Here is an 11,538-nt window from a genome sequence, read left to right as displayed (position 1 = left end):
TAGGAGATAGCTGGTTGAATATGAAATTATGCACTTACAAGGAAAATCTTGTATTTTTTTAACTTCAGTTCAATCTGCCTAGAGGCCATAGTGCTCGTGGCTCACGTCACCCGTGAGCTGAGCCAGCAGCTGTAGCCAAGAGATCCAGGAGAGTCCCAGCTGGGGGCCAAGGCAGGAGCGCTGCTCCCAGAGCCTCTCCTGTCACATCTCTCCTTTTCTCTACTGTTTTCTTGCTCATCCCTCCTCCTGGGGCACTGTGATGTGAGGCCAAGTTCTCACCTGTCCAATCACCTCGTCCTTGTTCCCTGGCCATAAGCTGGCCAGAGGGAGGGGACATGCAGCCCCTGACCCCACTGCTGCTGCCCTGTGCAAGCACCTGCCTTCTGCTGGCTGGGTGTCTGCAGGTTCTGCAATGTTCCCCCCTGATTTATTCCCCATTCCACTGTCTTCCCAGTTTTGTGTTATTGCCAGTATTCAGTGTTCATTCTCTAATGAGGAAAGCCTATAAAGACCATTCAATTAAGTTAGATTTAACAGGAATTACAGGCTTATAGTCTTAGAGATTATATTTAAGAGGCAATAAAGATGTTTTATTACTATGTTGTGAGACTCTTTCCCAGTTACTCTGTATTTCAACTTTTTTTTAATAAAAAAAAAATTTAAATCTGCAAAAGGTGCTTCTGTGCTTGGTGTGCTTCTGCTGGCAACAATGCCTTGTGCTCACCTGTTACATTACCAGCCAGCCACAGGCAGCCAGGCCACTTTTATGGTGACCAAATGGACCCTTCTGCAGGCTGTGAGTCAGGAGAGGGGCTGTGTGGTTTTGGACACCAGCAGGCTGGAAGGAGGGGAGGTGAGAAGCAGGATGCCATTGGCACAGGCCATGGGCAGGGTCACAGGGAGCCCTGGCCGAGCTCCTGTGGTACAGAGCACTGCAGCTGGCCCCAGGGGCAGGGGGGCAGCAGGGTCAGCCTGTGCCAGTGCCCAGGGTCTGCAATTTGTTATGAACAAATCCACAGGTCAGGGGATGTTTTGTCCTTCCTTGGCTGTTTCCTCAGTGATTCAGCAGCTCTCTCCAGTCTCTACAGTGCGCTCTTGTCCCTCCCTGCTGACTGGGGTGGAAGAAGGTGACATTACTGACAGCCCTTTGTTATTTACTCCCCCTCACCCACAGCCCCACACTGGTCTCCAACCAGCATCAGCTCATGGCTCACTCTGTACTAGCTGTGTCTGTGGCTGGCTTTCCCAGGACAAGGTTTTCCTGCTTGGCCAGCTGCTGCTGCCCCTTCCTCACCAATCCAGGGCCCTGTGACTTGTACTGCAGCTGCCAGGCCTCCTCCAGCCCTGCAGCAAAACCCCAGAGCTCCTTGGAATCCAGGTTTCTTTGCAATTTGTAAGTGTAAAAGGCCAGAGAAGAAGCAGAGGACCTCTGTGTATTCTGAAAACCGGTCGTGTTTATTGCTTTGACACTAAAAGACTGACAAGATTAGGAAGTCCTGTGAAGATTGACAACGAGAGTCAGCAATGACAAAACAGAGCTCTGTTCAAAGCTGTGCAGTACGGTACAGCAGGAGGAGGTGCTGGGAGGAGAGACAGCATGGAAAACACACACCAAACACCAAAATACAATTAGAAAGCCAAGCTACCACAGCATGAAGCTCACAACAGCTGGGGTGTCTACTCTAGATTCTTCTTTTTGAGACGATCTATAACACATATTACAAGTGCTATGGGTCTATGGGCCACATGCTTTGGTTTGCTGGAAAGCAAGAGGTCAAAAAAAGAAAAACAATAAGTCACATGTCCTCAGGCCTCTGAGAATCACAGCAGTGAGCTGCTTCACAAGCAGGAGGCAGTTGCTTTTACATGCATCTTTGGGCTTTTTTGCCTCTAGCAAAGAGGCGAGCTTTGGTTTCAAAGCAGCAGGATAGGCAGGCACCTGTCTGCATTTAGGGAATGTGCCTAGCTTGCATCTTCAGCTCCCAACCCCATCCTCCACTCTGTTCTCTGCCTCTGTCAACTTGTCCCACTAGCCTGGTTCAAGCACTTGCACTTTTCCTGTTTGTGGTACAACCAAAGCTGTGAATCTCTGAGGGCTGCGTAAACCTTAAGGAGGAGTAAGAAAAAAAAACCCACCCCAAAACCAACACCTCTGGTCAAAATATTTTTTTTCTTCAACTAAAATAAAATCTCTTCCTCATGTTGACCCAATCCTCCCCACTGTCAGTTGTTGCTGGGCTGTGATGGCAGGCGTGCCCAGCTCCCCTGTGCGTTCCCAGGAGCTGGCACACGGGAGAGGCTGGCACCGGGCACCGGACAGAGCTGCGGGCACACAGAAATAAAGACACACCTGTGTGGGTGAGTGAGGGGACACTTCTGGCCTTTGGCCACAAGCACTACTATTGCTTCGGGGGTTCTTTTTGTTAGTGTTGGTTCTCTTGGCGTGTCAGTGTGCGTTGCTCCATGACAGTGCTGCAGGGACAGGCTACGGAGGCGCAGTTCCCCCCACCCCAGTGGCACCCCGAGCCTGCCGCAAGCACCGGCGGTGCGCCCGCCGTGCCCGAGCCCCGCAGCACGGAGCCGGCCCGGCGCTGTCCTTGGAGAAACCCAGCACCGCCTGCGGGCGTGTGGAGGCGCCGCAGCGCGGCAGGGCCCGGCTAGTAGAGGTCGGCGCTGTTCCTGTGGGGCGGCCGGGCCTTGCCGGGCTCCGGGCGGTCCGCAGGCCGCCGTGCGCCGCCGTCGGGGCGGCAGAGCCCGTCCTCGCTGCCGGCGGGCAGGCTGTCCAGCGTGCTCTCCTTGCTGCCCGCGGCCTGCGCCGGGCCCCCGCGGCGGCGGCGCGGGCAGGCACTGGGGCAGCGGGCCAGGCAGCCGGGCAGCGCCTCGGCCGTGCAGGCGTACATGCCGGCCGGCACGGCCAGCACCATGGCGCACACGATGACCACGATGTGGATGAGCTTCTCGCGCTGCTCCATCTGGCTGACGTCGCTGCCCGTGACGAAGACCACGCACTGGCCCTTGCGGGGAGCCTGGTTGCGCACGGCCACGCACACCTCGTACTTGGTGGCGGGCAGCAGGTCGGTCACCGAGTACGTGTTGACCCCGGGCCCGATGTAGATGGTGTCCTTCTGGGCGGCGTCGTAGCGGCCCACAAGGAGGGTGTACCAGGTCTCCCCCGGCTCCGCGGCCGCCGCCGCCGCCGCGAACCACTCCAGGGTGATGCCGTAGACCGTCTGCTTGGCGATGCGCACCTCCACATGAGCGCCCGGCTCCGCGGGGGCCGCGGGCGCCCAGCCGCGGGGCGTGGTGCTCGCCCACGGGGCCACCACGCGGAGGTTGATGGCCACCGAGGCGTTGCCCAGGAAATTTGCGGCTGTGCAGGTGTAATTGCCGGCGTCTGCTGGCCGTGCGGCCGGGATCAGCAGCTCCGAGCGGACGGTGTCCTCGCTGATGGGCTCCGTGGACACTGCGGGCAGAGGTGAGTGGGTCAGCAGCGAGCCACCGTGCCCTTGGGCCCTAAGGCTGTGTGGGACGGGACCCGCCCGCCCAGGGACAGAGAGGGGCACAGGAATGTGCCAAACCCCACAGAGGTGACAGCAAAGTGTGTTGTCTGTCTGAAAGGCAATAAACGCATTGGGACACCCAGGTGTGGGAGAGATGGGGTGTGCCCGACGCCTGGCCCAGTGCAAGCGGCTGGAGGAGCTGCCGTGGGCAGAGAAAAGCTGCTGTGGGCAGAGGCCGAGCTGCCCATTGCCACCGGCGTTCTTAGGGCAAACCAGGAGAGCACTGAGGGGGCACACCTACATTTTGGACACATGCTCCGTCCTCTGTTAGGATTAAATTGTCAGTCTCAAGAGGCTCAGACCAAAATAGGTGTATGAAGGTAGAAAGTGTTGGGCTGGAAGTGAAATGCTGTTTTAAGAACAGTGTGAAACCCTGTCATCTACCCAAACAGAGGTGTGTGGCTGTGGTTGAGAAGAAACTGTATGTAATTAATCAGCATGTGCTTGTGGAAAGACACACAAGTGCTGCTGCAGCACTGCAATTGAAGCAAATATCAGCCCAGGATTAAGGGCTAATGCTATCCTATTTAGTTAGCTGGCTTATTAGGGACACAGAACCTGTGTGCTGGCTGCCTGTATGTCTTTCTTCACCTGATGAAAATAGCAACTTGTCCTATTGAAGGCTCTTTGTAAAAATAAACATGAGGGAGGATGGATTGGGAGGAAAAGGTCTCATATTACAACACCTTTGCTAAAGAATGTGAATAAGCGAGACTTCAAGTAAACAACAACCTCTGTTTCAGTTCATTCAGAACATGAATGAACACTGAGAGGAAACAGGGCTGCACAGTTTTGTGGTTTGTGTAGTATTTCTTGAGGGAATACATGGGAATAATGTAGGAACATACAAGTCTGTGTACATGGGTGTGGGCTCATGCAAACACATCTACATGCACATACACATATACGGAATGTGTGCATATATATTTGTAGTATATGACATAGTAAATTATGTAGCATATAATATTTAGTAAATATACATGCAAATAATCTTTAGTAAATGTACATGCATATTTAGAAAGCTACATTTTTATTAAATATGTACAATTAATATAAGATTGGTAGCTCCTACAATCATGTACCATGAAGAAAGAGCTGCTTCTAAAATCCACAAGTATGATAATTGTATAAAAATGAGGCCATGCTCCTTTTATCTTTGACTGATATCCTGCATGAAGCAACTCTTCTTATGCTGGTCAGATGTGCCTAGATGCACAGGATGATTGAGATCCTTTGGATTACAGCCACCACAATAACTGTGGTGCTCCAAAGGGGCTGGGTTGCTGTGGTGACTGTGATGGCCTGCAGACCTATGTAAGTAGAATAGTACAGCATAAATTTTTAATTAAAAAAAAAAAAAAACTAAGAAGAAGGAAAAGCTTTGCTTACCATTAAATGCCCTTAAAAGTTTGAGTGCATAGGTCCACCAGACAGCCGGGGAAGGGCTGGCTTGCACAAAGCAGGTCAGGGTGATGTTTAATCCTGCTGGGACTGTCAGGTTGGTGTCGAGGGCTGAGGTCAGGGGCTTTGTGCAGCTGTTAAGCTCCATTTCATGAAAAAACTTCCCTGTCCTGAATTTTGGGCCTGAGCAAGTTAAATAGGAGTTCATCAGGATAAGAGGTGGGCCCACAGACTTGATGAACTGGACGAACCCGCGCAGGCGGCAGTCGCAGATCCAGGGGTTGTCATGGAGGGCCAGCACAGCGTTGGAAATCGCTTCCAGCGGCCCCTCCGTGCTCTGGCTTCTCTGGTACACGGGCCAGTTGTAGAAGACATCCCTGGATATGATGGTAAGCTGATTGGAGGATAGGTCTAAGTAGGTCAGGTTGGGCAGATAGCGCAGCGCGTGTTCTGGAAGGACGTCCAGCCGGTTGTGCTTCAGATCCAGGATCTTCAGAGTCGGGGTGTCCTGAAATGCTGTCCATGGCACCGAACTTAATTTGTTCCCTTGCAAGCGCAGCTCCTTCAGAGCTGGCAGATACTCCAAGCTCTTGATGTGCATCACTGTGATGTTGTTAAAATTGAGCCACAGATACTCCAAGGCACTGACATTCTCAAAAGACCCACGGGGCAGTTCTGTTAGGTGAGAATTTTCTATTCTAATTTTCCGGATGTCCTGAGGGATGTTTGCAGGGATCTGCCTCAGCAGTGCAGACATGCAGAGCAAACTCCTAGGGAGGAAACCAGAAAAATTTCCAGGTCACAGACCGCATTTGAGACCAATAAACCAGCTTCCTATGCAGGTCTACAAGCACTTGAATAATTATAAGGTATTGTGTATAGGGCATGCATAAACCATCCATCCAGCCGTCCATCCATCCCTGGGGTTTATACCAATTTTGCTATAAAGGATGCAATTAAATCATAAAAATGGCTATGTTTGTAGCTACATATCTCAGGGAAATAAGAGAAATCTCATTCTACGCTCAAGACAGCACAACTCAAGTATTAGAGGTGGCACGCCATACATCAATCTGCTTGGTTTTGGTGCTCACATCATCAGCAAGTTCCTACTGGGGCTGTCTGAGCCCCTTCACTGGTGCTACAACAGGGTAACAGTGTTCTTACCTTCCAAAGCTGTCCTGAGAACAAGAGCATCCTGTGATGCAAGATGAAACAGATGGGTTTATCTTGTGGAAGGCCAGAAGAAGAAGAAAAATATGACAGACAGGGTCCATATTCTCCTTTAAGAAAGCGCTGTGCAGGGGTTTGCACCAAACACGCCAACAGCCTCCAAGAAGCAAATCCTATTAGCTGTAATCTTCCTTGACGCAGAAATAAATCCTGCTGGGGACCCAACCCTAAGGAAGACAGGTAGTGTGGTTCTCAGTCTGTGTCCAAGTGCTAAAAACCACCCCCAGGATCACTCCTGGCACTTCTCCTCCAGCTGAGGGGATTCTGGCAGATATATTTATTGGGTTGGGAATATGAAGATGGAGCCAAAACCACTTCTTTTGCCAAGGCCTTGCAAGTAATTAACCAGACCATTTTTTTTTCTTTTTTTTTAGTTTCACAGGGTGTGTCTCTGTCTCCTATATTTTAATGGGTTTTATCAAGGCAGAAAGCCATGGTAAGGGCCAGACTTCAGCTGTAATTTCCACAGTGCCCCATTGCACAGTGCATCCTCCCCCAAACCCTGTCTGGTGGGTTCTGCTCATGGTGAGCATGAAGCCTGCTCCCCAAACTAGGATCTGACAGCATGGAAGCATAAACATGGCACCTTTTTCCTCTGAAATGTAGCTGTGGCCAGTCCATGGGGGAGTTTCTCTGACAAGAGTCTCTAGGAAGTCAATTTCTTTTGTATAAATACAAATGTTCAGTGCTGTTCTCTGGCTTGCCTCGTAAGACAGGTACTGACTGCCTTTCAGTCATTTTGAATTACCATGCCGTTCTGAGAAGGGATTTTGAGTAACCAAATGTATTGATCTCTTTTAAGCCAAAATAGCAGGTTTCAGTTGTTCTTTCCAAGGAGTTCTGCGTTCTCCTGGGGCCATCTAGTGTGGATGGGCTTCACTACAGCCTAGGAAAAGGGCTGCACCTCCCTGCCCTTGTGTGTGACGCTGGGGCACAAAGCAAGATTAGCCTGAACCTGCTTAACCTCTAACCTATGGGACCAGGATAGAAAAGTATTTAAAGTGTGGCAGCTTAGAGCTATATGTGGCTCTCAGGGTTGTGCTGCTTTCAGCCTAAAGAAAACACAGGCTTGATTCTGCAGTGTTTAAATCAACAGGAGCTTTTATTTCATGGCAAATCAGCAAAATGAACTGGTGGGGAAACTTCAGGGGACTGATACTCTGTTTCTGTCCCCCGCGTACAGGGAACAGACCACAAGGAATGGGCCAGTGGGGTTGCTATTGCTGGCAGTGCCTCCCATCTAACCACAAGCATAGGGGATTTATTTTTATGGTTTGGGTTTTTTAGCTGAAATGTTCCTTATTTGTCCATGGTGCAGTATTTGATTTTTCAACAACTGCCCTGTGTTCAGACCTGTCAGTGAGCTGGGAAGGGGAAAGGCTGCTGGTCTGTAGCACAGCAGCTGAAAATCCCCCTCTGGGGGGGGTGGTGGCTGCTGAGGAGTTCCTTGGTGAAGCTGCTGCTGTTGCAGTGGGGGTGGCAGCACTGCAGCCCTGTCACCGAGGCACACACTCCTTGTGCACATCCCATGTAACCACAGAGAGGGGATGCCCATCAGCAGGGCTGAGGCTGCATGGGAGGGAGTGTCCTTCCCCACCACCCAGCAATGCCACAGTCACCGGTGCCTTTGTTCTCTTTCTCTGTTCTGCCATGAAAATATTCCCTAATAAAACAATTATAATTTCTATTATAATAATAGTTTTATATGTTTACACTTTACAATAGTAATAATAAATACAATTTCACAATAATAAAACAGTACATAATTTTTAATATTATGTTATGTTATATTCTATTCTATTCTATTCTATTCTATTAATTTTTGTATATATTTTATATATAAATATGTAGTATTTTTATATACTCAAGGCACTTAGTATAAGTTTCTAATAAAAGCTAAAATCTGTACTCTAAATCTGTATTTCTGTTTCACTTTGTGGCTTCATATATCTCAGTTTCTACAAGGGTTTCAGTTCAGTCCCTGTGCCTGGATTTCCCTCTGGGCCTATGCCAGAGGAATGCCTGTTGCATTCCAACATCTCCCCCTCCTGTTATGTTTTACATTATATTATATTATATTATATTATATTATATTATATTATATTATATTATATTATATTATATTATATCATATCATATCATATCATATCATATCATATCATACCATACCATATCATATCATATCATATATTATGTATTATATATCATATATCATATTATAATCAAAATATAATATATCATATAATATATAATGATGCCATAATTATATAATTTTATTATAATGAATTATATTATTTTACCCTTTACAACAGGTTAAAACAGTAACAAACTCTTTATGATGTAGTTAGTCAGAAAACTCCTGGGTGTCAGGAGCACATCCTGGAGTTTGCCCATGTGTGAGCTGCAGGGCCTGGGAACAGAAAGCTTTCAGCAGAGGCAGAAGCAAATCATGCCAAGGGATTCACCACTTTTAAGGCCCAAAACTTCCTTTGCTTGAAAGGAAGAGCCCCTCCTTGCCACCTTCCCACCCCTCCTCCATGGCCCATGGGGAGGGTCTTACAGAATGTGGCAGCTAAGTCATGTCTTCAAAAAATCTTTCATGAAAAGTGAAGTGTTATTTATTTACAGGTTTATAAACTACTGGAGTTTATAAACCTGTAAATAAATGTACATCTTCAGGCACAGAAGGTGCACAGTGCCCAGTGTCCTGGGATGCAGGAAGCAAAATGATATCCAGGGTTCTCTGTTAGAAATACCTTATTTTAAATAAATGAATTACTTAACAGAAAAAAACAACAAAAAAGAATTGCAGTTGTTTTCCTTTTCCCCCATGAGAATTCCTGCCTGTCCAGCCTATCTTCTAGAGGGCTGGAAAATGGCCTTTCAAAGAGAGTTATTCAGTACCATGGGCCAATGCTCTGGCTGTGTTCAGGCTGATATTTATTTGCTGCTTGAGAGGCCATTTATCTAAATATATCCCAACCCCAAGTGTACTCAGCAGGTTCAGTATTAACCTGAGGGTCCAGTGGTGAATCACTTAGCAAAGTTGGAAGAATTAGGGTAGAGAGAAAGGGAAGGAGAAGAGGGGGAGGGAAATAAATCCCCCAGTGTTAGCCACAGTCATGCTTATGTTCCCTACTGGACTGGGATTTTGCTGCCTTTTTAATTCAGCCCAGTTTATGCCTGCTTGTAAATGTAATGGTCACTGTTGTGACAGCAGATGTCCACTCAGTTCAGCTGCTCTTTAACATCATGTGGCATCCTGGCTGAAGCCAAAATGCAGAACAAGCTGTCTAAAACTCAAGCTGTCAAAATAAATCTCCACAGAGGCAGTGTCTGTGGGAAATGGAGTTTAGGAGACTGCGCTGATTGCCAAAGCAAATGCCAAGAGATGACCCACTGTGTGCTGCCAGCTATGGCCAGGGAGTCAAACTCCATCCTGAAATGACATTACTTCTTGTAGGAAATCATCTGGGCTGATGCTTTTCAATTAGTCCCTCTGCCAGAGCTTTCAGTGTCAGAAATCACTGCTGGGCAGGACATAAGTATTGAAGGCTACAGTTGGGTGTTTCAGACAGTGCATGCATCAAAGTGTTTAAAAATGTGTTGATGTAATACGGTTTAGTGGCATGGCAATATCGTGTCCAAGCTTGTTAAGAGGTAGTGCAGTAGCAGATGTTTGCTTTGATTCTTACAGCACATCTTGAGAATTTACTTCAATCAAGAAAGAAATGCTTTCCTCCTTACCTGGAGGTAAGGATGAAAGTAGGTGCCTAACAGCCGTGCCATGACACACAGAAAATCCAGTGACGTACATCTTTACATGTCTGATACCTCAGAAAAACTGACTCAGAGCATTAAAATCACATCAGCTTCCTTCATGGTTTGACATTTCCCTCATAATTTAGCAAGTACAGGGTTTCTCCTCTGACCAATGCCAGACAAGACAGAGCATGTGCAAGTTTGTACCTATTGCCTATTGTGAATAAACCACCAGTGCAGTAGAGAAAGGCTTGTCTTGACCAGCAGCAGCTGAGATGATAAACTGCAATGCCTCAGCTATGAGACAGTGAGAGAAGGCACAGGAATGAGGCACATCACATTTATTCTATTGGGGATCACTATTTATTGAAAGTATAAAAAATATCCAGTAGAGTCTGTAAAACTGAGCACATCCACAGGGAATGTCCCAGGATGATTCCTCGATGGATCACAAGCAGAGAGGGCCGTGCTGGCCCAGCTGGTGCCTCCTGCACAGCCAGCCCACAGACCAAGGCTCCAGCAGGGGAGGGCTGCTCCTCGCCAGGGCTGGTGCAGCAAATGGCCCAGCTCATGTCTCCAGTCAGCTGAAAAGTGAATTCTTCTGGTTCCCAGTCAGCTCCTGACTTACAGCAAAGCCCTTGGGCAGTAGATGCACTCTGTTCAACACAGGGAAACATCAGGACAGCCTTGGTTCTTCAGGAGCTTACCCATCCAGGGCCATGGTAGGGAGAGTTCTGCACAGCCCAGTGCTCCTGCTGCATATGTGGGCAGGACCCAGGCTTACACACAGCAATCCTTGCAACTCAGCACAAAAACTGCTACATTTTTTTCCTCACTAATATAATCAGGCTGAGACAAAACTTAAAAACTTTTTATTAAATGTTATAAATAGGGAATATATCTATTACGTACCATCTTTCATCAGTTAATTTGTTGCATTAAAATATATAATTTTACAAAACTTTACTTGTAAACCTAAAAATCTGCACAGTCCAGTGATAGAAGTAGCATGAGTTATTTTATACAGGGATTGACAAATTCTCCCAATACAAGAGAAGTTCCTTATCATTAATGCAAGGAATACAGGGAGTCCCATCAGAAACTCCTGTGGTGTATCCCTGCTGCTTGTATTTATGTTGAGATCAAATGACTTGCTTTTTCCATCAGGCCAAGTAATCTAACTAACATAAGCGAAACCCTTCTGTACAAGGAGGACTAGCAAAATCCATCCAGGGCTCCATTCTAGCCAGTGAATTTTGTTAAGCCATGCTGTACATACACATCCAGAATGTGAGTGGAAGTCCTTCCAATAAATTTACAAACACATTTCAGAACAATTCAGCAAGATTTATCCCTTAGCATTTCAACTTGGCTGGATCTTTCCCATTCAGCATTTGGCAGAACGTACATAATTTTCTTCATGAATAATATTTATTACAAAGAGAAAAATGTTACATACAGTATTACTACATAAGGGACTTGAGTGGAAAATTACACATCTGGGAATTAGTTTGTGATAAGCACTGAGATTCAAATTCCAATGAAGCTGCAGAACTTAAATGACTGATCAGTTCACCCTGAC

The 11,538-nt window shown here is 47.3% G+C and overlaps 1 protein-coding gene across 1 annotated transcript; it reads right to left on the bottom strand.

The window, feature by feature from the left end:
* Positions 1–2,657: 2,657 nt before the first annotated feature.
* Positions 2,658–6,238, bottom strand: LRIT2 (leucine rich repeat, Ig-like and transmembrane domains 2). The gene is made up of 3 exons (XM_058810884.1): positions 6,129–6,238; positions 4,950–5,731; positions 2,658–3,463 (listed from the first exon to the last, which is right to left on the bottom strand). Exons 1-3 carry the CDS (start codon positions 6,236–6,238, stop codon positions 2,658–2,660), a joined length of 1,698 nt encoding a protein of 565 aa, XP_058666867.1.
* Between the last annotated feature and the right edge of the window lie 5,300 nt (positions 6,239–11,538).

Source organism: Ammospiza caudacuta, chromosome 9, assembly GCF_027887145.1.
Source record: "Ammospiza caudacuta isolate bAmmCau1 chromosome 9, bAmmCau1.pri, whole genome shotgun sequence".
Lineage (NCBI taxonomy): Eukaryota > Metazoa > Chordata > Aves > Passeriformes > Passerellidae > Ammospiza > Ammospiza caudacuta.
Note: the sequence above shows the minus strand (reverse complement) of the source record. Positions and strands in the feature narration are given on the sequence as shown.

Coding starts and splice junctions, on each gene's coding strand:
- LRIT2 (XM_058810884.1), bottom strand. CDS start 6,238: ATGGACCCTGTCTGTCATATTTTTCTTCTTCTTCTGGCCTTCCACAAG. Junction 5,732..6,128: donor TCTCAGGACAGCTTTGGAAG/GTAAGAACACTG, acceptor TTTCCTCCCTAG/GAGTTTGCTCTGCATGTCTG. Junction 3,464..4,949: donor ACTTTTAAGGGCATTTAATG/GTAAGCAAAGCT, acceptor CTCTGCCCGCAG/TGTCCACGGAGCCCATCAGC.